This window comes from Lepidochelys olivacea, assembly GCF_965140295.1.
Source record: "Lepidochelys olivacea isolate rLepOli2 genome assembly, chromosome: 2".
In the NCBI taxonomy this organism is placed as follows: domain Eukaryota; kingdom Metazoa; phylum Chordata; order Testudines; family Cheloniidae; genus Lepidochelys; species Lepidochelys olivacea.
The window spans coordinates 264919592-264945909 of record NC_140412.1 but is presented as its reverse complement, the minus strand read 5'-3'; the positions used below and the strand labels follow the sequence as shown (position 1 = coordinate 264945909).

The window sequence follows — 26318 nt, the reverse complement described above, 5'->3', positions numbered from 1 at the left end:
TCCTGAATCTTAACTTGTTTAGTTATTTCTAAAGAGACAAAGACTTCAAAGGGGAAAGATTACTCATAGTGCAGTGCGACAAATCGTGGGAGGGCCTGATTTAGGACTCCACAAAAAATGATCAGCTGAAATGGTGGATGCTCCATGGAAACTAATTTTTAAATTAAGATTGGACTCTGTTTTCCCCTGAAAGCTATGCTCTAGTTCCAACAGGAATTTAATTCAGGAGATGTTACACAGGAGGTCAGATGAGATGATTATAGTGACCCTTCTGCCAAGGGCGGGGCATGAACACCCCCCCCCGCCCCGTTGGGGAGGCCTGCCCCCCCAGCCCCGACTCTTCGGCCTGAGGCCCTCCCCTTCCGCCCCCCTCTCTCTCCAGAGCCCTGAGGTCTCCCCAGCCGCACAGCCAGAGGAGCCCCAGCCTACCCGCCTCAGTCACCCCAAGCCCCAGGTTGCTGGTTGGCCCCCCTCAGCCACGCTGGCCTCCTCAAGTCCCAGGCCACCAGCCTCATCCATCCCGAGCAGCGGCCTGCCCACCCCACTGCTCTGAGCCCTGGGCCACAAGCCGGCCCCAGACGCCCAGGGCCTCTAGCCTGCCAAGCCCCAAGCTGAGCCCCTGCTGGTTTTGGGGGAGAGGGGAAGCGAGGGCAGGGCCACGGCCTGGGTTTGGAGAGGCTTAGCCTCCCCAGGCCTATTACACCCACCGCCCATGCCTTCTGCCTTTATAATCTATGAAATTCAGGCCCAAAATACTCTCCCTCTGGCCCCAGCATGTGGGGAAAACTCCCTATCAAAATCTCCAAAGCCACCTCCTTGTCCTCCTTCAAGTCCCTCCTCAAACTCCCCTCTCCTCAAACTCACCCTCTAAACTGGGAGGAGTGGTAGATACGCTGGAGGGGAGGGATAGGATACAGAAGGACCTAGACAAATTAGAGGATTGGGCCAAAAGAAATCTGATGAGGTTCAATAAGGATAAGTGCAGGGTCCTGCACTTGGGACAGAAGAACCCAATGCACAGCTACAGACTAGGGACCGAATGGCTAGGCAGCAGTTCTGCGGAAAAGGACCTAGGGGTGACAGTGGACGAGAAGCTGGATATGAGTCAGCAGTGTGCCCTTGTTGCCAAGAAGGCCAATGGCATTTTGGGATGTATAAGTAGGGGCATAGCGAGCAGATCGAGGGACGTGATCGTTCCCCTCTATTCGACATTGGTGAGGCTTCATCTGGAGTACTGTGTCCAGTTTTGGGCCCCACACTTCAAGAAGGATGTGGATAAATTGGAGAGAGTCCAGCGAAGGGCAACAAAAATGATTAGGGGACTGGAACACATGAGTTATGAGGAGAGGCTGAGGGAGCTGGGATTGTTTAGCCTGCAGAAGAGAAGAATGAGGGGGGATTTGATAGCTGCTTTCAACTACCTGAAAGGGGGTTCCAAAGAGGATGGCTCTAGACTGTTCTCAATGGTAACAGATGACAGAACGAGGAGTAATGGTCTCAAGTTGCAGTGGGGGAGGTTTAGATTGGATATTAGGAAAAACTTTTTCACTAGGAGGGTGGTGAAACACTGGAATGCGTTACCTAGGGAGGTGGTAGAATCTCCTTCCTTAGAGGTTTTTAAGGTCAGGCTTGACAAAGGATGATTTAACTGGGAATTGGTCCTGCTTTGAGCAGGGGGTTGGGCTAGATGACCTACTGGGGTCCCTTCCAACCCTGATATTCTATGATTCTATGATTCTTCTGGAATGCAGCTGGCAAACTTCAACCTGATCATGGGGAGGCAAATGCAGGATTCGATGGGTGCCCCTGATTGACTAAGAATTGCACACACATCCCACTCTCTGCCCCACAGTGGCTTCCCCATGAATCCAGTGTGATTTCTTACCATGGGCATGAAGCTCTTCTTAGCTCCGCTCCTCTCAGTCTCTTGGGGTCAGCAACCCACCCATTTCATGACCCAAATCCCACAATCCACTGTGAGCACAAAGGATGGTGGGACTTGGTTCATCACAGGATAATTTGTTTTCAGCCTTGTTTTGGGTAAAAAAAAAGTGTGGGGGGGTGCAGATTCTGCTGGGTGACTTATAGGACAGGCGAGGTTAGAGCTCTTGGGGTGGAGAGCTGTTGAAGTACAGGGGTTAGTGGTGCTGGCTTGTGGTGCTGTGGACTGGGGAGCTAGAGAAGTGGGTGGGGTTTCTCCCTGCCTTCTCTTTTGCCCCATGGCTGCACAGCGTGGAGCTCGGTGGGTTAGAAAGTGCTGTTGGGTAGGCAGGGGCATGACCGAGTTGCTGCTCTGCGATAGGTGAGGGATGGAGGAAGTAGCAGGGGGAAGGAGCAAACCGGCCCTGCCTGGATCCCCACCGTGATTCTGTAGCTCTCCGCAGGGAAGCACCATCCACCCGCTGACCATTTGTGTCCCGGTCCAGCCTGCTGGTTGAGAACTGGTTTCTAGCTCCCCCTGCTGGAGAGAGAACTCTTCAACGCTCACCACTCACTGTCCCAAGAATGGTACCGAATCCACCCCTCTTGCAACTCTGGCGAAGCCAGTGGAGTTACAACCAGTGATGAATTTGGCCCACACCATTGCCATCCTGGTCTGAGTTCTTCCGTCCTCGTACAATACAGCCCAGATGCAACGATGGGGATTCTAAGTTCTCTCCACTGTTCATGCTTTTTTAGCCAAGCAAGAAAGATCACAAGATGCTAGGCGTATGAAATGAACATTTGAGAGCATGTTTGCGAGTCATGGGAGAACCTCAAAACATTTTGGGGCTCAGGGGGTTTTTGGTACCCTGAAGCTAAGTTGTTCGTTATTATGCATATTGCAGTAGCATCATAAGTGAGATCAGGGCTGTCTTGTGCTAGGTGCTGCAAAGCCACAGTAAGAGACAGTCCTATCCTGAAGAGATGACAGTCTAGACAGACAAGACAGCAATGGGTAGAAGCCAGCAAATATTGTCCCTATGATCTGAACCTCTTTTATCTGTAGAACTGGGTCAGGAATCTTTGAAGTACAGGCTTTGTCAAGGATATTCCTGCTTCCAATCCCAGAAGCGTCCTGAGAATGGGAAGTGCAGGATGGCAGGAACAACCTCTCTGGTGGGTTCCATTGCCAGGGGCTGGGGTTAAAATCCTGGCCCTAAGAAGTCAATGGCAAAACTCCCCTTGACGTTTGTGGAGCCAGGCTTTCGCACCAGAGATGGGGCAAGAAACATCCCAGGGTTCTACCACTTCAGAATATTTTTCATAAAGTCTACTTCAAATTCAGCTAGAGATTCAGTTCTATTCAGGTTCTCACCTCCCCCAGCATTGCCAGGGCCTACAATTGTATTGTGAGTCTCACAATAGCTGATGCTTTTCCTTAAAGTTCCAGGGCCTGGAGTCACGTGATTACACGAGACTCTCAGGTCTCATTTAAAAAGAAGTTTATGGGCCTCATAGCTGCAGAGAAAAAGCTTGAAAACATGACTGCCTGAAATCTCAATAAGCAGAAGGCAGACAAAAAGAACCCAACATTCATTTAACTTATTTTAAATCTCATGATTTTCTGAGGGCCAGTCTCATGGTTCTTTTTTTAACACTGGGGATTAGCAACACTGTCATCGCCAAACTATCTGAGCTCCTGGCATTGGGGCAGAGGGTATAGAATTGTTTTTGAACCTGTTGGCTTACCCCTAATTTCTGTTATAGGCAATTCCTGGGGATCTGCAAACACTAAGGGAAACAAGGCGTTTCAGAGAGCTGAGCTGATTAGCAGCTAATGTTCTAAAATAACAGAGGCTAAAAGTGCCTCTGTGAAATCTTCATGTGCATTTATGACATCAATTACTTTTGTATATTTCAAGTCCAGAAGGGACCACTGTGATTCTTTTTAAATGAGACCTGAGACTCTCATGTATTCACATGACTCCAGGAGCTGGAACTTTAAGAAAACCCATCAGCTATCGACTCCTGTATAACACAGATCGTAGACTGTTCCCCTCCCCCTCACCTTTTTGAATAAGAGCAGATCTTTTTATAAAAATCCAATTGATTTAAAAATTGCCCTTGATGGAGAATCCACCACACTTGGTAAATTGCTCCAATGGTTAATTACCCTCATTGTTAAAAATGTACACCTGATTTCCTGTCCAAATTCATCTGGATTCAAATTCCAGCCATTGGATTGTGTTAGATCTTTGTCCGCTAGATTGAAGTGGCCATTATCAAGCATTTGTTTCCCACATAAGTGCTTACAGACTGTGATCAAGTCACCCCTTAACTTATTGGGCCCTATTCTCTTCTCACACTGGTTTAACCCCTCAATTGCAATGGAGTTACTCCTGATTTACCAATAAGTGAAAAGGGAATCAGATTTATTAGGGGTAGGGAAGCGTGTAAATGAAGACTCCCTGCTAGGCAGCATTTGTTATAATTTAGTAACTAGCATATGAATGAAAACTAAGCAGTTCCACTAATTAACTAAATTAAGTGACTGAAATACACCTCAGGGTTTCTTCCCCCTCCAAGCTGTAGACAATCAATGGAGCATTTAACTAATGTTTAGCAAAGTAGATTGTGCTGCCCTGAATCAATTAAGAAGCAATTCTGTTGCTAATAACGCTAGCAATTAATGCAGATTTATTCAAGCAAGTTAAGGGCAGCAATCTTATTTAAAGATCTTGTTGAAAGACCCAGGTTCCTCGTTCATTACATTCACATGAAAATGTGTACATACCCATGGGCTGCCTGGTAAATTACATCTATTTAAGGCACTTTGACGTTTGAAATTTGCATCGGAGCACCTCACAGTAGATAATGAGAGAGAGAAGTGGTTTCCCCATTTTACAGATGGGAACTGAGATACAGACAGGGTCTTCTGAAAATCCCATGTGGCTCTTCTCTGCACCTTTAAAAATCTGGCCCTTCTTAGAAATCACACTAAGAATGACAGAGTAGGGAATTGATCACAGGTTTTCTACAGCCCAGCATAACACCCAGGCTGCTGGGCTATCCTTTCTCATCGTGGATCATAGCTGTGTCTCACTTCAAGGCCAGGCTATGCCAGACAGGCAAAAGCCCGCACAGAGAAGAGACAGTCCTCTGAGAGTGCAGGGTACATCACAAACTAGTTTGGACCTAGCTCGCTGGAATAATCATGTCAGTGAAGCCACAGCAGCACGGCCTAGGTGCCTGAGCACATACCCAGGGTCTTGGGTGGCTAGCCTCTGATGCAGCAGCTTCCCTTCTAATTTTAGAGAGCCAGCTTGAACGCTAAGTCAGGTGTGTCTGCACCTGTTGAACTCATGTCTCTTGATTGCAGTGTAGACATACCCAGGGAGTGGTACAGCCCATTCCTGTTACCATACCTATCCGACTTTGGGAACTGGTGTGTGCATGGGGAGGGGGTCGCAGGCTCGCCTCCTCCATGCCCCTTTTGGAATTGTTTGTGCCCTTGGATGCAGTAGATTTTGCATCCCCTTCCAACGCTGATCCACTGAGCACATGAATGAGCTAGCAGATTTAGTCTTTTATCTGAAGTGGTAGAGGCTTATATGCTCAGTTAGCCACCGAAGACCCTGGGTATGTACTCAGCTTCAGTCCTTAGGGGTAACCAAAATGATAGTTGTATACAGAATTAGTTTAATGAATATCTTGCATTCAAATTAACATGTTAATTTCCAGGCAAGAAGGGAATGCAACCAGTTAAAGTAGATGGTCTGGGAGTCAGGCGATCTGTTCTGTTTCCTGTGCTGGCACGGATTCATTGTGTGACCTTAGTCAATGTATGTCCGCACTCTGTACTGCCCGATGTACAAAGTAGAGACAATATCGATTCTTCTTTTGTAAAGCACAGTCAGGGCATTGCGGCAGCACTGCTTCTGGGTTGGTCAAAACTGTCCTGTTGTACTTATTTGCAGTATATGATTCACCCCCAGATGTCTCTCTGTGGCATACTGAGTTCCCAACAGGGTGTGTGGACCTTGGTAAACAAAAGCTGGAACTCAAGCTGTGTGGAAGCCTGTTTGTATCTACAGTTTGTTATTTTTTTCTTTAATAAATGCCTCCTGGGTTAAGCAGGACTGTGATTCTGTAGATCATCATGTGAGAAGTGGAAGTAAACTCCATGGAGACTAGATTCCATATATTGTGACAAAAGGAAAACAAAAGATGTCACCCAAACTCTTTGAACCTAAAAATGTTTTGGTATGTTTCATGTGTTTGAGCGATGTTTTGGGATAGATTTTGTTTATTTGATTCCAGTCTGCTATCTCTCTGTATCTGGGTTTAGATAATAAAGCATCCTTTTTTCCGCCCTTTGTTCAACTTATCTGTTTAGATTGTAAATTCTTCCAGGCGGGCGAAACTGCCTCTCACAGTCTGTTCAGCATCCAGTATGATGGGGCCCTGATCTCAACTGCGGCCAGAACAGATCAGAAAACCAAAACATTTCTGGCCAGAAATTTGTAATAAGTCTTTGCTCCATATGTCAGCTGGAAAATGCTGTTTTTCCCATGGGAAGTTTCAAACTGATTTGACAGGATAATTTTCATTTGGAATAAGTGTTTTGGAAACAAAGTGAATTAATTTAGTTTTGATTTAGAATGGTGTTTTGGTATTTTTCACACCACAGAAGAAACAAAAATCAGTTTAAATTGAAATGAAATGAGAATTTTCACTTCCACGTTTCACACTGGGAAATATTTGTTTTTATCAGACTGGACATTTTCCTGGGAAAATTTCAGCATTGGGACAAAACTGTATTTTTTCATCAGGAAATCTTTCCACCGGAAAAATGTCAACTATCTATTACAACTTGCAAGTGCAACTATAATAATAAATAAGTGACAGCATTCAAATGTATTGGCTATGTTATTTATCATATGCTTTTAACTGGGAAAAGAACAATCATGATGTTAAATTCTAGTTTCAAAATCTACAACAAAGTTGCAAAATAAAAAACTGATCCCAGCTTATTAAAGAAGAAAGTTTGATCTAGAATCCAGTTCACTGAGCAGTTGTAGGCAGACAGACTTTAAATATGCAATAGGAATTATTTTAGGGAAATTCTATGTCATGTGTTATACAGAAGGTCAGACTATATGATCACAATGGTCCCTTCTGGCTTTGGAATCTATGGATCTAGGTAAAAAGAACACTGCAAAACAAGACCTTGTTTCATGCTGAGGATGACTTAGCTGCCCTGGGTAGCTGAAGCAAACAGGAAACAAGCAGTTACTTTATTTGCAAGGTTTCAGAGTAGCAGCCATGTTAGTCTGTATTCGCAAAAAGAAAAGGAGGACTTGTGGCACCTTAGAGACTAACAAATTTATTTGAGCATAAGCTTTCGTGAGCTACTTCATCGGATGCAGCTTATGCTCAAATAAATTGGTTAGTCTCTAAGGTGCCACAACTCCTCCTGTTCTTTTTATTTGCAAGGCGCTTGGTTTTATGTCTCCTAACTCACATGCATTATTTTGCCAGGGAGTTTACTACTATTCCTGAATTTTCATCAGTTTGTCCTGCATCCCAAGAGGATCAGAGTCCTCTGTTGGGGGTGGGTCCTGTGATGTTGCATCGCTACTCGATGGCATTGCATGGATATTATGATGTGCTCGTGCTGAGGCACAAACACAGTAACATTATGATGCAGGATCTAACTAGGATCGTTTGGCTATCAGGAAAAATGCACATAGCTGACAGAGCTAGCAACTAGGCGCTTATCATGCAAAGCCGTCAGCTTGTTTGAGACTTATTTGAATTATTTTTTAAAAGTTGCTAATAACTAACACTATAAACTCGAGATGGGGCAAAAATCCTGGGCCCAAACGCTCACCAGCCTGGGGAAGATCGGAACCAGACCCAGATCCAGTCGCACCCACGTCTATCCCAACCAAACTGACTTCTTGTAAATGATTGTGGTCCCATACTTACCTAGGACAAGATCCTCAGCTGGTGTAAATTAGCTCTGTTAGCTAAACTGATTTACACCATCTGAGGATCTGGCCCACAAAGTGAAATTCACCCCTGTCGGCAGGCCAACACAATGCCTACACCTGTTGTGATAAATGAAGTGGGGGAGGGTAGCTCATTTTTATGGACACCCGCCCAGCCAGTTAGCTACAAAACCCCTGTTAGTAGCTGTTCTCTACTTGCTTTACCTGTAAAGGGTTAAAAAAGCCCATAGGTAAAAGGAAGGAGTGGGCACCTGACCAAAAGAGCCTATGGGAGGGCTAGAACTTTTTAAAATTGGGGAAAAAAATTTCCTTTGTCTGTCTGTTGTTGCTCTCCGGAGAGAGGAGACACAGAGCAGCAATGCTGTAAGAAGCTTTTAAAAACAGGTATGAAAAATCATCAAATCATACCTCGAAACTACTTATCTGGAACCCCAGATATGAAAGGAGATCAGGGAATGTCTAGGACGACGCGATGAGGGTTATTTCTTTTATTTCTGTAAGGCTCGTGGATTCCTCTGTGCTAACCCCAGGTGCTCTTGTTTTGCTTGTAACCTTTAAGCTGCACCTCAAGAAAACCATTCTTGAGGTTTAATTATTATATTTGCTCTTTTTAAATCTAGCAATACCCTAAGTTCCAGATGTATTTTCTTTCTTTTTGTTTTTAATATAAATTGACCTTTTTTAAGAACAGGATTGGGTTTTTTGTGTCCTAAGAGGTTTGTGCACGTTGTTTAATTAGCTGGTGACAACAGCTGATTTCCTTTGTTTTCTTTCTCAGCTCTTCCCGGGGGAGAGCGGGGCTTGAGGGTACCCCACAAGAAGGAATTACCAAGTGCTCCTTCCTGGGTTCTCAAAACGGGGGTGGGGTTTGCACTTAGACGGTGGCAGCATTTACCAAGCCAAGGTCAGAGAGAAGCTGTAAACTTGAGAGTTTAATACCAGCCTGGAGTGGCCAGTATTAATTTTTAGAATCCTTGCGGGCCCCCACCTTCTGCACTCGAAGTGCCAGAGTGGGGAATCAGCCTTGACACATGTCAATGGGCCTTAAGTGGTATATGGACCTTGTTCTGCTGCTGTGCACAAGTTACCATTCATACATAAGCTGTGTCCCTCTGCTAAACTGCACCCGTGGGTCAATCAGAATAGAACTCGGCTCCAATCAAATAAAAACCCACCGTCCTCGATGACTTGAGCAAATGGAGAATGAAAGCAAACCAGGGCCAGCACACAGGTAACATTTCCTAGGCACTTCTGCAAATCTGTCTGAGCACCGCCCTTCGCATCACTGGTATTTGCATTTATATCCCTGTTGCAGGCCTCCAGCCTACACATAGTGAAACACACCCATTTGGGCTTGTCGAACATTCCACCCAGCAGAAGGCAAGAGTGCGCACGCAGCTGCAGATACTCACGAGCGGTGAGTCACTACTTTCTGTCCTCTAGTACTTTCAACTGTTCCAGTGTACTTTAATTTAGCAAGACTTTTTCTGCTGCTGCTGCGTCAGCATTTGAATATATAAAATCTCCATTACCAAGCACCGTGGAAAACATCCTTAAGCCATTCTCCGTTCTTCATGGCTCAATGGAATTCTGCACACTGGCGGAAACATCTGGCCTAGCCGTTTTCGCCTTCCAAAAAGTACTGCTTTTTTAATGGTGTAAATCTCCTGCCTGGCATTTATACTTCAATGCCAGCAGCAAGGTGGTAAATTAAAGCCATAACGCTTCAGATGAAGCATCCTGGAACTGAATTAACTGTCCGCGCAATTTAACTGTAATAGCTTTGTTAATGCCTGTTAAATAGTAGCTGATCCCTGGGAACATATGTGTTCAGTTATAATAAACATGAGTCCCATTTTGATCTCTCACTACTTTTACACCAATGTAACCACAGGAACTTCAGTGTAATGTCTCCCAATTTAGACAGGCCAGAAGATAGATCAAAATAGCCCTGTATCTTATTACTGTGGTTCCCAACCACCGCTGAATGTGCTGATATCCTGATAGTAAAGGCTTTTGTGGCTGGTATGGCACTGTGGAGCTGAAATTCACTCCTGTGTAGAGGGGCCATAGCAGGGGTAAATTTCACCCTCTGCTTCTCATACTGGAGCGGCCCTTTCACAAGGTTTCATTGCTCATTTTCGCCTCAGTAGTACAGAAACTCTGGGCCGTTTTGACGCGAAGGCCAATTGGCCAGATTCTTTGGCCTGGGCTCAATTCTCATCTGAGGCTGGTTTAAATCAGAAATAGCTCCACTGAAATGGTGGGTGAGACCAGGCCAAGGGAGGTCAAAATCAGGCCTCATTTTCCTATGATGAGCTTCTCCGTTGAGCCCCAATATCCTGCCACGATCCACTTCCGAGTTAGCCATGTGAGCTCCACCCTTCAGCAGAGCAGGTGCTAACATTGTTCCCATAGCAGCAGGGTTTGGATCGGGCCTAGTTCCATAGTGAGTTAGGCTCTCCCGGTTCCAATGGCTGCCATTAACCGCTCAGCATTTGCCAACACGGATAGCTGAGAAATCAAAGCTCCACCCAGTACTTAGCACAATAAATAGCCATGGAGACAGGGCAGGGTTTGGCGACATGTTGCCTCTTCGGTGCCTGACACACCCCACCCCATTCAGCCAAAATTCTGACACTCAGCTTTGCGTGGGTAAGCTTTCGAAACCTGTTGGTTAGGAGGCGGAGCTTCTCCCAGCTGCATACCTCGCTTAATCCCATCTTTCTTCCACACGGTGAGTTGAGATGATGACTCAGCACAGCTCAGGGTTGGTTATGAGGAGGCACTGCTGCTTCTTCACAACATGGGCTTCTTCTTATGCCCTCCTCCACATGCCAGCTCATCTCAAGCCCGACCCCAGATGTTGCTCTCCCATCTTGCCCCTGGGACCATGCCTTATTCTCACTCCAGAGTGAACTAAGTGATGCAGAGGCATAAGAAAGGCCATACTGGGTCAGCCTTAGTTGATTTAGTTGGGGATTGGTCCTACTTTGAGCAGGGGATTGGACTAGATGACCTCCTGAGGTCCCTTCCAACCCTGATATTCTATGATTCCATGAGACTAACGGTCCACCTAGCCCAATATCTTGTCTTCCAACCATGGCCTATGCCAGATGCTTCAGAGGGAATGAACAGAACATGGCAATTATTGAGTGATCCCTCCCCTGTCATCCACTTTCAGCATCTGGCAGTCAGAGGCTTAGAGACACCCGGAGCTATTGGCATCTTGGATAATGGCCATTGATGGACCATTCTCCATGAACTTATCTAATTCTTCTTTGAAACCAGTATACTTTTGGCCTTCACAACATCCCATGGTAATGTGCTCCACAGGTTGATTGTGTGTTGTGTGAAGAAGTACTTCCTTATGGTTATTTAAAACCTGCTGCTTATTAATTTCATTAGGTGACCCCTGGTTCTTGTGTTATGTGAAGGGGGTAAATAACACTTCTCTATTCACTTTCTCCACACCAGTCATGATTTTATAGACCTTTATCATAACCCCCCTTAGTCGTGTCTCTTCTAATCTGAACAATTCCAGTCTTTTTAATTTCCTCTCATAAGGAAGCTGTTCCATACCCCAAATGATTTTCGTTGTCCATCTGTGTCTTTTCCAGTTCCAAAATATCTTTTTCAAAAAGGGGCAACCAGAACTGCATGCAGAATTCATGGTGTGGGCATACCATGGATTTATATAGTGGCGTTTGTGACAGGGTCAGGCCAGATGGCTACAGGAGAGTAATAGAAGGCTGATATATTAGCCCCAGATTAAGTAGGTCCCTTTTCCCTGGGTAAGGTAACTGGAAAGGTTCCAGAACAATCAGGAACCTTCTGGAGACAATTAAGACGGACAGGCTGATTAGAACACCTGCAGCCAATCAAGAAGCTGTTAGAATGAATTAAGGCAGGCTAATCAGGGCACCTGGGTTTAAAAAGGAGTCACTTCAGTTTGTGGTGCGCATGTAAGGAGCTGGGAGCAAGAGACGCCAGAAGCTGAGAGTAAGAACGCGGACTGTTGGAGGACTGAGGAGTACAAGCATTATCAGACACCAGGAGGAAGGTCCTATGGTGAGGATAAAGAAGGTGTGGGGAGGAGGCCTTGGGGAAGTAGTCCAGGGAGTTGTAGCTGTCGCACAGCTGTTCCAGGAGGCACTCTAGACAGCTGCATTCCACAGGGCCCTGGGCTGGAACCCAGAGAAGAGGGCGGGCCCAGGTTCCCCCCAAACCTCCCAACTCCTGGTCAGACACAGGAGGAGTCGACCTGGATTGTGGGTTCATAAAAACGGCCAAACTGAGGGCTGCTGTGAAGCTCCAAGGCGAGCAAATCTGCCAATAAGTGCAAGACCCACCAAGGTAGAGGAGGAACTTTATCACACATTATAATATTTTCTGTTTTATCTACTCCTTTGCTTGTAGTTCCTATCATTCTGTCAGCATTTTGACTGCTCCTGCACACTGAGTGGATGTTTTCAGAAAACTATCCACGATGATTGCAAGAGCTCTTTCTTGAGTAGTAACAGCTAATTTAGGCCCCATCATTCTGAATATATAGTTGGGAATATCTTTTCCACTGTGCATTACTTTGCATTTATCAACATTGGATTTCATCAGCCGTTAGGGTGACCAGACATCCCGATATTATCGGGACAGTCCCGATTTTAACCCCTTTGTCCCAGTCGGGACGCCCTTTGTCCCGATATCGGGGACGGACCGCTCACCATCACCGCCAAAGTCCTGGGGCTCGCGTGGCGGCACTTCTTGGGGCAGCTCTCAGCCATGCGTGCGCCTGCCCGCTGGCAGGAGCCTGCAGGTCGGGCGGCCCCTGGGCACAGAGGCGGAGGAGGTCTCCGTTTGCTGCATCGGCTCCCTCCTGCCCAATCAGATCTGCAGGGGCAGGGCTTGCAGGCACTGGCAGTGGGCAGAGAGCCCTCCACCTCCCCCACCCCACCCACCCGACCCGACCCAACCCTAGGAGCCAGAGGGACCTGCCAAATGCTTCCTAGGAGCCGCCCCAGGTAAGCACTGCCGGGACTCCCCACTTCACCCGCTGGCAGGTCCCTCTGGCTCTTAGGGGCGGGGGGGGGGACTCTCTGCACACTGCCGGCGCCTGCAAGCCCCGCTCTGTGGTTCCAGCAACTCTCATTGGCACTTTTCCCAGCCCCTGGGGGCCACGGAGCTTCTGCTTGTGGTGGGCGCAGCACGTGGAGAGTCTGGAGACCCCCCTCGCCGCTCTGACCCTGGGAGCCAGAGACCTCCCAGCAGGGCTGGTGAGTGCAGCCAGGGAAGGGGGCAGGGTGTGATGGAGTGAGTGTCTGGGAGGTGTGTATGGGGTGCTGGGCTGTGAGGGTGTGGAGGGCGCTGGGCAGTGGAGGAGGTTTGTGTGCTTTGGGGTGCTAGGCAGTGGAGGCCTGTTGGGGGGTGCTGGGCAGTGGGGGAGATCTTTGTGTGTCAGGGCACTGGGCAGTGCGGGCTTGTGTGGGGCATTGTTTAGTTGTGGTGGTGGGGCTGTGGGGGAGGGCACTGGGAGGGAGGGAGGGAGGGAGGAGAAACCTGTGCCCCTGGCCCCGTGGCTTCTGCTGGGGGCTGGAGCTGGGGCTATGAATCCTTGAGTTCTTGCCCTGTGGCTTGTTGTACAGGCTGCAGCAGGGTCCGTACACTCCTCTTGCAGCTTCCTAGGGCTGTGCGCCCCCTCTCATGGCTCCAGTCGGGGCTGTGCACCTGTGGCTCTCTTTCTTGCCCCTCACCCCCTGCCCAATGTGTCCTGATATTTCACTCTTGCGATCTGGTCACCCTATCAGCCATTTTGGTTTTTTGCCCAGTCACTCAATTTTGTGAGACCCCTTTGTAACCCTTCACAGTCAGCTTTGAACGTAATGACCTTCAGCAATTTTGTATCATCTGCAAATTTTGCCATCTCGCTGTTTACCCCCTTTTCTAGATCATACATAGATCAGTACAGATCCTTGGGGGGACCCTGCTATTTACCTTTTTCAACTGTGAAAACTGACAATTTATTCCTACTGTTCCCTATCTTTTAACCAGTTAGGGAGCCACGGGAGGACCTTCCCTCTTATTCCATAACTATTTAGTTTACTCAAGAGCCTTTGGTGAGGTACCTTGTCAAAGGCTTTCTGAAAGTCCAAATACACTATCTTGATTGGACCACCCTAGTCCATATGCTTGTTGACCCTCTGAAAGAATTATGGTAGATTGGTGAGGCAATATTTCCCTTTACTAAAACCATGTTGACTCTTCCCCAACAAATTGTGTTCATCTATGTATCTGACAATTCTGTTCTTTACTAGAGTTTCAACCAGTTTGCCCGGTACTGAAGTCAGGCTTGCTGGCCTGTAATTGCCGTGTAATGGCCTGTAATTGCTCACCTCTGGAGCCCTTTTTAAAAATTGACTTCACATTAGCTATCCTCCAGTCATTTGGTACAGAAGCTGATTTAAATTATAGGTGACAAACCACAGTTAGTAGTTCTGCAATTTCACATTTGAGTTCCTTTATAACTCTTGGGTGAATACCATCTAGTCCTGGTGACTTATTGCTGTTTAATTTATCAATTTTGTTCCAAAATCTCCTCTAATGACACCTCAACCTGGGACAGTTCCTCAGATTTGTCACCTAAAAAGAATGGCTCAGGTTTGGGAATCTCCCTCCCATCCTCAGCCACGAAGACCAAAGCAAGGAATTCATTTAGTTTCTCCGCAATGACCTTATCGTCCTTGAGTGCTCCTTTAGCACCTTGATTGTCCAGTGGCCCCACTGGTTGTTTAGCCGGCTTCCTGCTTGCGATGTACTTAAAAAAATGTTGCTATTCTTTTTCAGTCTTTAGCTAACTGTTCTTCAAATTCTTTTTTGGCCTTCCTAATTGTATTTTTACACTTCACTTGCCAGAGTTTATGCTCCTTTCTATTTTCCTCACTAGGATTTAACTTTCACTTTTTAAAGGATGCCTTTTTTGCCTCTCACTGCTTCTTTTACTTGGTTGTTTAGCCATGGTGGCCATTTTTTGGTTCTCTTACTATGTTTTTTAATTTGGGGTATACATTTAAGTTGAGCCGCTATTATGGTGTCTTTTAAAAGTTTCCACGCAGCTTGGAGGGATTTCACTTTTGGCACTGTACCTTTTAATTTCTGTTTAACTAACTTCTTCATTTTTGTGTAATTCCCCTTTCTGAAATAAAATGCTAACATATTGGGCTCCTGTGGCATTTTCCCCGCCACAGGGATATTAAATTTAATTATATCATGGCCACTATTACCAAGTGGTCCAGCTATATTCACCTCTTGGACCAGATTCTGTGCTCCACTTAGGACTAAATCAAGAATTGCCTCTCCCCTTGTGGGTTTCAGGACTAGCTGCTCCAAGAAGCTGTCATTTAAGGTGTCAAGAAACTTTATCTCTGCATCCCGTCCTAAGGAGACATGTACTCAGTCTATATGGGGATAGTTGAAATTCCCCATTATTACTGAGTTTTTTATTTGTATAGCCTCTCTAATCTCCCTGAGCATTTCACAGTCACTATCACCATCCTGGTCAGGTGGTCAGTAGTATATCCCTACTGCTATATTCTTATTATTAGGGCATGGAATTACTATCCATAGAGATTCTATGGTACAGTTTGATTCATTTAAGATTTTTACTTCATCTGATTCTATGCTCTCTTTCACAGATAGTGCCCCTCCCCCACCAGCACGACCTGTTCTGTCCTGCCAATATATTTTCTACCCTGATGTTTCTGTGTCCCACTAATTATCCTCATTCCACCAAGTTTCTGTGATGCCTATTATATCCATATCCTCATTTAATACGTAGCATTCTAGATCAGCCATCTTATTATTTAGACTTCTAGCATTTGTATATTAGCACTTTCAGAGCTCATCACTTTTTATGTGTCTGTCTTTACATAATGTAATTGAATGGGACTCTCATCAGATCCTATCTGTATTTTATCATCTTCCATCCTCTCATCCTTACTAGGACATAGAGAATCTCCATTAATACATCCTCCATTAATACATCCTCCATTAATACGTCTCCCTAAGGGACGTCTCTGTCCGAACCACGTGCTCCTCCACACCTCTCGGCTTTCCCCCAGCCCTTAGTTTAAAAACTGCTCTACGACCTTTTTAATGTTAAGTGCCAGCAATCTGGTTCCATTTTGTTTAGGAGGAGTCCATCCTTCCTGTGTAGGCTCCCCATTTCCCAAAAATTCCCCCAGTTCCTAATAAATCTAAACCCCTCCTCCCTACACCATTGTCTCATCTACGCATTTACTCTGAGCTTCTGTTACCATGTTTTAAATTGTCTCCATGAAGTTTGCAGGCAATTCACTCTTGTGACTGTTCCTTTTAATTCCATTTAACTAGGATCGTCATTTTTGTGTAGTTCCTCTTTTTGAAGTTAAATGCTACTGCAGTGGGTTTCTTTGTCTTTAGTACTTCCCCCACCTACAAGGATGTTAAATTCAATTGCATCATGCTTGCGATGACCGAGCTGTTAAGCTATATTCACCTCTTAGACCAGATCCTGTGCTCCATTTAGGACTAAATCAAAAACTTCCTCTCCCCTTGTGGGTTTCAGGACTAGCTGCTCCAACAAGCAGTCATGGCGTCCGAATTTCTCTGTCTGCGTCCTTTGCTGAGGTGACACATGGTCAGTCAGTATGAGGATAGCTGAAATCCCCCATTCCTATTGCGTTTCTACCTTTGTATCCTTTCTAATCTAACTCCTCATTTCACGATCACCATCACCATCCTGGTCAGGTGGTCGGTAGTATATTCCTACGGCTATATTCCTACTGTTCAAGCATGGAATTTCTACTCTTAGAGGTTCTGTGGTACAGTTTGATTCACTTACAATTCTTACTTTATTTGACTATACTTTCTTTCACATATATTACCCCTCTCCCACCACTGTGACCTATTATGTCATTCCTATCTATTTTGTATGCTGGTATTACCGTGTCCCATTGATTATCTTCATTCCACCAAGTTTCCGTGATGACTGTTACATCAATATCAATAATGCCAGGCACTCTAGTTCGCCCATCTCAGTATTTAGACTTCTACCATTTGTATATAAGAACTTGTACAGTTTCTCAGTATTCAGTCATGTCATATGTATTATTTAAATGAGATTCGTTTATGTTTGAATGTTCCTCCCCAGCTCCTACTGTACTTTACCAAGTTTCTCCTATCCTCTTTATTAGGATATAGAGTTACCCCTTTAATCAGTTCATTCCTAAGGGATGTCTCCCCCCAAGCTAAGTGCTCCTCCATGCCTCTCGACTTTCTCCCAGTCCTTAGTTTTAAAAAATCCTCCACAACCTTTTCAATTTTACATGCCAGCAGTCTGGTTCTCTTTTGGTTTAGGTGGAGCCCAGCACAAACAGCCTTATAAAGTGAGATATGCTGTCTGCTTTGGAACCAAGTAACGTCCTGTGTGTAACATTAACAGCATTCTGGCCTGCTTGAAAAATGGGTAATCAGCCCCCTGTGCCAGAAATGGCCTTCCAGGCTCCTGGCTTATGTCCAAATGAGACGCTCCGGCTTTTGTCTTCTAGACCAATTTGATAAGGGCCTGCCTCCTAGCTGATATACAATCTCCCTGTGGTCTATGGTTAGCTTGTCACTCCCACTCAGAGGGGAAGAGCCAGGCCCATACACTGCTACTGACATTGCTGAGTGCTGTGGGAGGCATGGGGTCTCTTATGTTAAGAAATAATTGCATTTATGTTGGCTTCTGAGGCCTTGTCTTGAGGAGGATTTAAAGGTTTGTAATGAGTTTCATGTCAGTCCAACCCCTTCTAAAACTCCAGCCAAAAGACAAGGCAAGGTGTACTCTAACACATGCTAAAATGGTAAATTAAAGCCCAGGTATTAAGCCAGATATTATATATTACACATCTTTTAGTTCAGCCTTTCTTTTCAACTCTTTTCCAGTGCTTTGCTCTGGATGTTAGTTGATTGATTAAAATATCACCATGTAGATCATTGTTGCAACCACTGTTATATATTTGCAACAAATCTTGTACAAAATGGGGCATGTGAGATATCTCTGAAAAGGTTATGATTTGCTGGTTATGATTATGCTATCTGTATGCATGTATCATTTTTGTATTTGAAATTATGAATATTGGCGCTATACCTGATGAATCTTGCCCATATGCTCAGGGTTTAGCTGATCGCCATATTTGGGGTCGGGAAGGAATTTTCCTCCAGGGCAGATTGGAAGGCCCTGGAGGTTTTTCGCCTTCCTCTGTAGCATGGGGCACGGGTCACTTGCTGGAGGATTCTCTGCTCCTTGAGGTCTTCAAACTACAATTTGAGGACTTCAATAGCACAGATATAGGTGTGAGGTCTTTTTTAGGAGTGGTGGGTGAAATTCTGTGGCCTGCATTGTGCAGGAGGTCAGACTAGATGATCATAATGGTCCCTTCTGACCTAAATATCTATGAATCTATGAATCTATAAACCTGTATTTCAAATGTTTGCTCCTGGGGTAACTAACAAGGTAGTTAGCTAGCACCCATCCTGGAGAGACTATTCAAATTGAGTGGCCCATCAAAAGGCTGTTTAACTCACAATGAACCAGGGGAGACGCCCATCTACACTGGACTGTCATGTAAATGTGCTGTCTGAAGTATAGGTAATGGCTTCCTGCAATGACTAGGCAAAATGCATGGACATGTGATTTGCCCATGTGACTCCAAACTCCATCTTGTTGCTGTAATTTTCCACAGTAAGAACAATGGGTTTCCCTCCACATGGCAGAGGATATAAAAGGCCCTGCAAACCCCTCAATTTTGCCTCTATCCTGCTCCAACCTCTTTCCTGCCCAAACCTCTGGAATATGGACTATATTAATGGGAGCATTTTAAGCAAGAATTGAGGACCTTCCAATGATTTGGAAGAAGCCAGAGACTTGACTTAAGCCAGCAGTTTATTCCATCCCTGCTACAAGCCTGAACCGAGAACTTTGCCATTACTGTATGTATATGATTCCTTTAACCAATTTTTAATTCTCACCATTCTTTCTTTTTATGAATAAACCTTTAGATTTTCAATACTAAAGGATTGGCATCAGCGTGATTTTTGGGTAAGATCTAAGTTATATATTGACCTGGGTGTGTGGCTGGTCCTTTGAGATCAGAAGAACCTTTCATTTGATTAGATTGGTTTTAAAGAACCACTCATCTGTGAATCCAGTGTTTCTGGTGGTGATATAAGACCTAGAATGCCCAAGGAGACTGCTTTTATGACTTCTTGTTAGCCAGTGTAGTGAAACAGGAGTTCACTTTTGTGGCTGGTTGGGTATATCTTATGAAAGAATAACCACCAGTTTGGGGTTATGTTTGCCCTATTTCTCAGCAGTTTGTCCTGAATTTGGTATCCTCAGTTGTGACCCACGGAGGCACAGTTACAGCTGATCATAGATCAGTTTAAAGCAATGAAGAATGTGTCCTGCAAGACACAGGAACAAATGCTTTTGAGTGAGTGGAAACTTATCACTTCCTTTATTTTTCCTGATTTGTATTGGCTTACTATAGAAACAAACAAGAATCATACTGCCACAGGATTAGCTGGCTGTTCATTATTGCGAGTGATCCCTCTGCTAATGAAAGCTGAACAATGTGTATTGCTCTTTACAGGACCAGGCAGACCTGTGACAGGTCTCCTGTAAAGGATCGTTACACTCACTGAAGACTGATTATCTCTTAGGATTATGAATGCTATTAAATAATAGGGATGAAATTGCATAAAAAGGAAAATTGGAACGCAGGAGTTTCCTCAGTGGATCAGAGCTGAGATCCATCTAATCCAATACTTTGTCTCTGACAGTGGCCAGTACTAGATGTAAGATCCCCACAGTGGCTATAACAGGGTTCAAAAAAGAACTAGATAAGTTCCTGGAGGGTTGGTCCATCAATGGCTGTTAGCCAGGATGGGCAGGGATGGTGTCCTTAGCCTCTGTTTGCCAGAAGCTGGGAATGGGCAACAGGGGATGGAGCACTTGATGATGACCTGTTCTGTTCATTCACTCTGGGAAACCTGGCATTGGCCACTGTTGGCAGACAGGATACTGGGCTAGGTGGACCTTTGGTCTGACCCAGTCTGGCTGTTCTTCTGGTTCTAGGCAGATATGGGATAATCTGCCTCGCACATGAGCTAGACAAGGTGGGTGAGGTAATATCTTTTATTGGACCAACTTCTGTTGATGAGAGAGACAAGCTTTCGAGTTTATATAGAGCTCTATTTTGAAAGCTGGACTCTCTCCCCAGCAGAAGTTGGTCCAATAAGAGATATGGCCTCACCCCCTTGTGTCTCTAATATCTTGGGACCAACACAGCTACACCAACACTGCATCTCACATGAGCTCTCATCCTGCTGTCCGTTAGTTAGAGCTTGGCTGAAACCCTGAAGCAAGAGGTTTAAGAGCCCTTCCAAAACATTTGATCCTGAATGATCCTAGCTCTGGAGAGCCTTGATGTCCATATAAATTGATAGATAGGGTTTGCCTGAGAGAGAAAGAAGTGAAATGTTCTTTTTCATTAATCCTTGGAATTTAACCAGGCTGGATTGCTGGAATCTGTCACCTTGCTGTCATCCACGGAAATAAGATCTGAAACGCATTTGTAATACAAGGCTGCCACCTCCTGGTTACTGTGACGAACACACGTCATAAACCAGTACGCTAAAAGCTATCCCCTGCTAAACAGGTATGACTGTCAAACTAATAGGAGCTGGGCCAGACACCCCTCCAAAACCCTGACGAAACCCACCCTATGAAAGATGCTCCTCCTCTGAGTAAGATTAAAGACTTTTGCTACAATCCTCCTCTGGCCAGTGAGTTGGTGCTTCTGGAAACAGACGAGGACCCAAGAAGTGTAAAGCTAAGCAAAAACCCCAAGCTGCCTGTGACCCTCAATTCCAGCTAAAGAATCGGAAACACCCCTTGAATTGTCTTCCTGGTTGAAAACAGCAAGCCAGCAGTGTGCTCTGGAGCAAAACCAAGACCCAAAGGGCAGGTCTCGGAGCTCAGTTAAGAAATAGCTGCATAGACCCACTCAAAGCTGTGACTTCTTCTCCTTCTCCTAAACTGGCGAACCATCAGCCTGTTCTGAACCCAGAACCCAAAGAAGAGGGGAAACTGCCCTGGACAAAGAGACATGAAGTTGGCATGGGCTGATGACAAAATCCCAGATTTAAGCTAATTTTACAAAGTTTTAAACAGTCTCTCTCTGGTTACGATTTTAGACATTGCTAATTCTACATAGGTTGTAATTAGCAAAAAAAAAGCTATTTTTTTTTAGTGTTTAGAGCTAATTACATAGCTAATCATTTGCAAATTTTATGTAGCTAATTTAGACATAAGCTAGTTTTACTAAATTCTGGAATCTCTCTGGTTTTGATCTTAAACTGTGCTAGTTGAGGAGAATCATAGAATTCCAGAAATGTGGGGCTTGAAGGGACCTCCAGAGGCAGGGCCAAGTTATACCTAGACCACCCGTGATGGGTGTGTTTCTAACCTGTTCTTAAAAACCTCCAATGACCAGGATTCTACAGCCATTCTTGGAGGCCTATTCCATTAACGATCCTTAGATAGAAATTTTTTTCTAATATCTAACCTAATAGCTGCTTTTCTGGTATTGTCTCTCACTGTCATAAGATCAATTAAATTACCTAGGTTAAGTGAAAAACCAGTAATGCCTACAAACCATCCTATTTATTTCTGAAAGAAAAATCTTTCCCAGACAAAAAGAGATGGTTCTCTGCAGAATCAGAGAATTGGACCCTTAGACAGGATCCCCACCTGTGCCTCTTTGGCTTAAACCAATTACGTATCAATTTGCCACTGATGGGAGCAAGGTGTTATCTAGTTGAAAACCAGTGAATTCTTGTTAAATAACTTCCTTTACCTGTTCATATATGTCCTGTATTAGACTGACACAAAAGTCTGCTACAGTTGGAATATAAGAGAGAGAGAGAGTGTGTGTGTGTGTTTGAATTGAGAGCACCAGCAGGTGCCCCAGAGCCCCCCCCTCCAGAGCAGCAGCTGCTCCCCCAGAGCCCTCCAGAACATCCAAGAGTTAGTCAGGGGTATATAGTGCAAGTCATGGACAGGTCACGGGCATGAATTTTTGTTTCTTGCTCATGATGGGTCCATGACTTTTACTAAAAATACCCATAACTAAATCTTAGCCTTAATTACGATCAGCTAGGCTGACCACTAGCATAACACGGGCACATCCAGGGGACACCTAATTCCCTGTGAAATGGGTGCCTGTGAAAAACCAGCTCACACTTCTGTTGCAGCCTGACACGGCAAAGTACCAGGAAGAAGGGCCCGATCCTATACCTATTGACACCCACGGCAGTGTTGCCCTTGGCTCTGATGGGAGCAGGATGGGGTCCTAAGAGTGGGGGTGAGGGGCAGAGAATCGTGACTTACTGACTGCCAGGACAAAGATGGCAAAGATTCCAATCACCTGCCAGAGGCGTAGCCCCCAGAAAACCACGGTCTCGGAAGTGACGGGGTCCGATTTCTTTTTGGGGGGTTCAGTGGTGGCCTGGAAGAGGGAGAAGAGCAGTTAATGAATTGAAAATGTCACCCTAACACAGCAGAAACCTTTCAGTGTCTGAGGAGAGACAAATCACCCACTCGCAGCACTGAAACCAGTGGGTCTCATCCTTGGAGTTGCGTTGCCCAATGACTGAGAACTCCTTCAATCAATGCACTGAGGTTAGCTTGCAAGGCACGGCACTGGGGGCTTCATTGAGCGTGCTGGCAGTGTTGCCAGCTCTCATGACTTTACAGCAAGTCTTGCAATATTTTGTGGGGGGAGGATTCTGAAAGTCCCAGCTCCCAGAGTCATGTGATGATGCAAGAATCTCAGCTTTATTTTAAAAAGAAAATGAGAACTCCTCTGTCAAAGCACTGAGGCTTGGTGGCAAAATACATGACGATGATAAGGGCATGCACGAGGGGGGAGAGCAAGAGGGGCACAGGCACCCCCAATCAGTGGAGACACAGAACTCCTCCAGGGCAGTGGAGTGGGGAGTGAGCTCCCCAGCCCCTCAGGACTACAGCAGGGAGAGGCAGCTTCTCTGCACACAAGAGGGAGGGGAGAGGCAGCTCCTCCAGACATGGTGGGAACAGAAAGTGCTCCTGCAAAAGCAGCCACATTTTTATTCCTCTGCACTCCCCCTAGTATGACTGTACGGTACATACCTATCCAGACCATTGAGCATGTCTGCATGGGACGGGCTCAGCACATGCTGAATTCCCAAAGTCCTGTCGGAGAGGGAACTGAGCTCCGTGTCCAACAAGGTCTGAGTTCTCGGGGGGGGGGGGGCGGTGTCTCTTCGTTGGTTATTGCATCGTGTTGGTCTGGAATCTAGAGGGGATGGCCACATGGCATCCCACTCACCTGCCCAAACGCCCATAGAAATTCTGCACAAGGACTGCAAGATCACTCAGATAGGATTTAGATGGGTGTGCACCAAATAAGAATCAAGGCAGACCAAAAAATTAGGTAGAACATTTTAATCAATGGCATCAAATGTGGTCACTAATTTTAATCAATGGCATCAAGTGTGGCCACTAATTTTCTAATAATCGCTGGTCTTGGTGTGAAGTCTGGCTGGAGAGACAGGCCTGTCCTACAACTAGGGCATGAGATCTGAGTTTAAGGTTAAAGGAGGGTCTTGTGGCTAGAGCACTGATCCAGGACTTGTGAGCATTGGCTGTGCTTCCTGCCTTTGCCACAGATGCTATGTGATCATCAGAAAGTCACTTAATCTCTATTTCTCCATCTCTAAAGTGGGGAACTACGACTTCACGGGGTATTTGTATTAAAGTTTAATCAGATGTTATGGTGATGGGGGGCAGATAAGTAGAGAGACAGTGTGTCCCAATGGGCACTGCTTGAAACTTACAGTCAGGAGATCTTGTTTCTATATCCAGCTTCGTCTGTGTCCTCTTAGACAAGTAACTGCAATGCTCTGTGCCTCAGTTTCCCCCACTTGTAAAAGAGGAGGTATAACCATACTTTCCTATCCCTGTAAGCTGTTTTGAGATCTGTGGATGGAAAGCATTATTATGTGGGCTAAAATATCTGGGTTCACAGAATAAATGCTGTGAGCCACATCATCAGCTGGTGTAAGCTGACTACAGTGGTGCTATCCTGATTTACACCAGCTAAAGATCTGGCGCTGTTCTAGTAACCATCAGGGAATCAATATTTGATGTACAAGGGATGAGTTTCATGCACAGGGCAGCATCTTGTGATAGTAACACTCCAGCAGACGTACTTTGTAGCTAACCCTTGTCTCTGTTTTGGTCTCGCTAGTTATTTATTTGTTTTGCTTGTAAGTGTCTGAAAGACAAGTACGTTGCCAGGATAGTGCCCTAGAGAGTAGCCCCCACTTCTCCACCCCAGTACAGAGGTTGTACAGCTTCCACTCAGTGCACAGGTAAACCGGGGTGCCTGCTACAACATGCCACAGCTCCAGCATTAAGAGAAGCAGTCTGAGTTCTCGATGAGGCCTCATAAGTAGAGTTGGACGAATAATGGATTGTTTGGTTTGCTGTCAACTCTGGCGGGGGGGCGGAGTTTCTGGTTGAACCAAAATTGAAATTTTTGCTGAACTGAAAAGTCAAATTTCCATTTCAAGTCGAATGAAACATTTTTTTTTTGACAACATTGTCACGTTTTGTTTCAGTTTTGCTTGGTTTTCAATGTTTTTGCTTGTTGCTTAATACAGTTAAAGGCCAGCTTGAAAACAAAAGTTTTGTGTTGAATTGAAAAATTCAAGTGTTTCATTTCCAAAATGTCCAAAGGAAACGTTCCAAATTTTTCAGAATTCTTGTCGTTTTTCCTCAGACGAAACAGTCTGGTGAAACTGACACAAAGCAGGGACACTTTTTGGTCTTGCCGAAGCTGTATTTTTTTGCCAGCGAAAAAAGTTTGGGCCAAAAATGTTCACCCAGGATTAAGGTGATCCAACAGCAACTGTGAAAAAACAGGACGGGGGGTGGCAGATAATAGGCACCTATATAAGAAAAAAACCCCAAAAAAGGGACTGTCCCTTTAAAAACTGGACATCTGGTCACCCTATCCAGGAGTGAGAATGAGCCACAAGACATCCCTGATTTCTACCCACAGGGAAAGTAGGAGCTATGTACGGAGCTGGATGAAGGCACAGATATGAACACCCTGTAGCTAGGGCTCCGTCTCCCACACTCACACGATGACATCAGCTTCTCAGCCCTTGTTTTTAAATAAATTAACTTTCTAGCCCTCGCTATTGTGAAGAAAACGTGATTGCGCTGTACAATGCACCTGGCCCCTTCCTCGGCTGTTGCTCCTCTAAAGGGACTGTCCTCCCCTCCACAGGTGCCACTCTGTCATTGCCAGGTGGGCATGGACCGCCCTCTTCTTGGTGAGGTTTCCCTGAGACGCTGCCTAGTGGGGTCGTACACTAGTTTGGTGCAATGACGGAATCAGGGGAAGCAATCAAGAGGAAAGATGGTCCCTTGGTTAGGGCACCAACCTGGGAGACCAGGGTTCAGTTGTCATAAAAATAAAGGGAAGGGTAACCACCTTTCTGTAAACAGTGCTATAAAATCCCTCCTGGCCAGAGGCAAAACCCTTTCACCTGTAAAGAGTTAAGAAGCTAAGATAACCTCGCTGGCACCTGACCAAAATGACCAATGAGGAGACAAGATATTTTCAAAGCTGGAGGGGCGGGGTGGGAAACAAAGGGTCTGTCTGTCTGTGTGATGCTTTTGCGGGGAACAGATCAGGAATGCAGTCTCAGAAACTCTGTTAAGTAAGTTAGTAAGTAATCTAGCTAGAAATGCGTTAGATTTCCTTTTCTTTAATGGCTGGTAAAATAAGATGTGGTGAATGGAATGTATATTCCTGTTTTTGTATCTTTCTGTAACTTAAGGTTTTGCTTGGAGGGATTCTCTATGTTTTGAATCTGATTACCCTGTAAGGTATTTACCATTCTGATTTTACAGAGGTGATTCTTTTACCTTTTCTTTAATTAAAATTCTTCTTTTAAGAACCTGATTGCTTTTTCATTGTTCTTTAGATCCAAGGGTTTGGGTCTGCGTTCACCTGTACAAACTGGTGAGGATTTTTATCAAGCCTTCCCCAGGAAAGGGGGTGTAGGGCTTGGGGGGATATTGTGGGGGAAGACGTCTCCAAGTGGGCTCTTTCCCTGTTCTTTGTTTAACACGCTTGGTGGTGGCAGCATAGGGTTCAAGGACAAGGCAAAGTTTGTACCTTGGAGAAGTTTTTACCCTAAGCTGGTAAGAATAAGCTTAGGGGGTCTTTCAGGCAGGTCCCCACATCT

The 26318-nt window shown here is 45.4% G+C and overlaps 1 protein-coding gene across 1 annotated transcript in view; it reads right to left on the bottom strand.

The window, feature by feature from the left end:
* The window catches only part of TMIE (transmembrane inner ear), a gene marked incomplete at its 5' end in the record, with an annotated part of 52603 nt that overhangs the window by 8267 nt on the left and 18018 nt on the right, over positions 1-26318 (bottom strand). The window contains one exon of the mRNA XM_084618335.1: positions 22405-22522. Coding sequence (XP_084474461.1) covers positions 22405-22522 — 118 coding nt within the window. The remainder of the gene's footprint in view (positions 1-22404; positions 22523-26318) is intronic.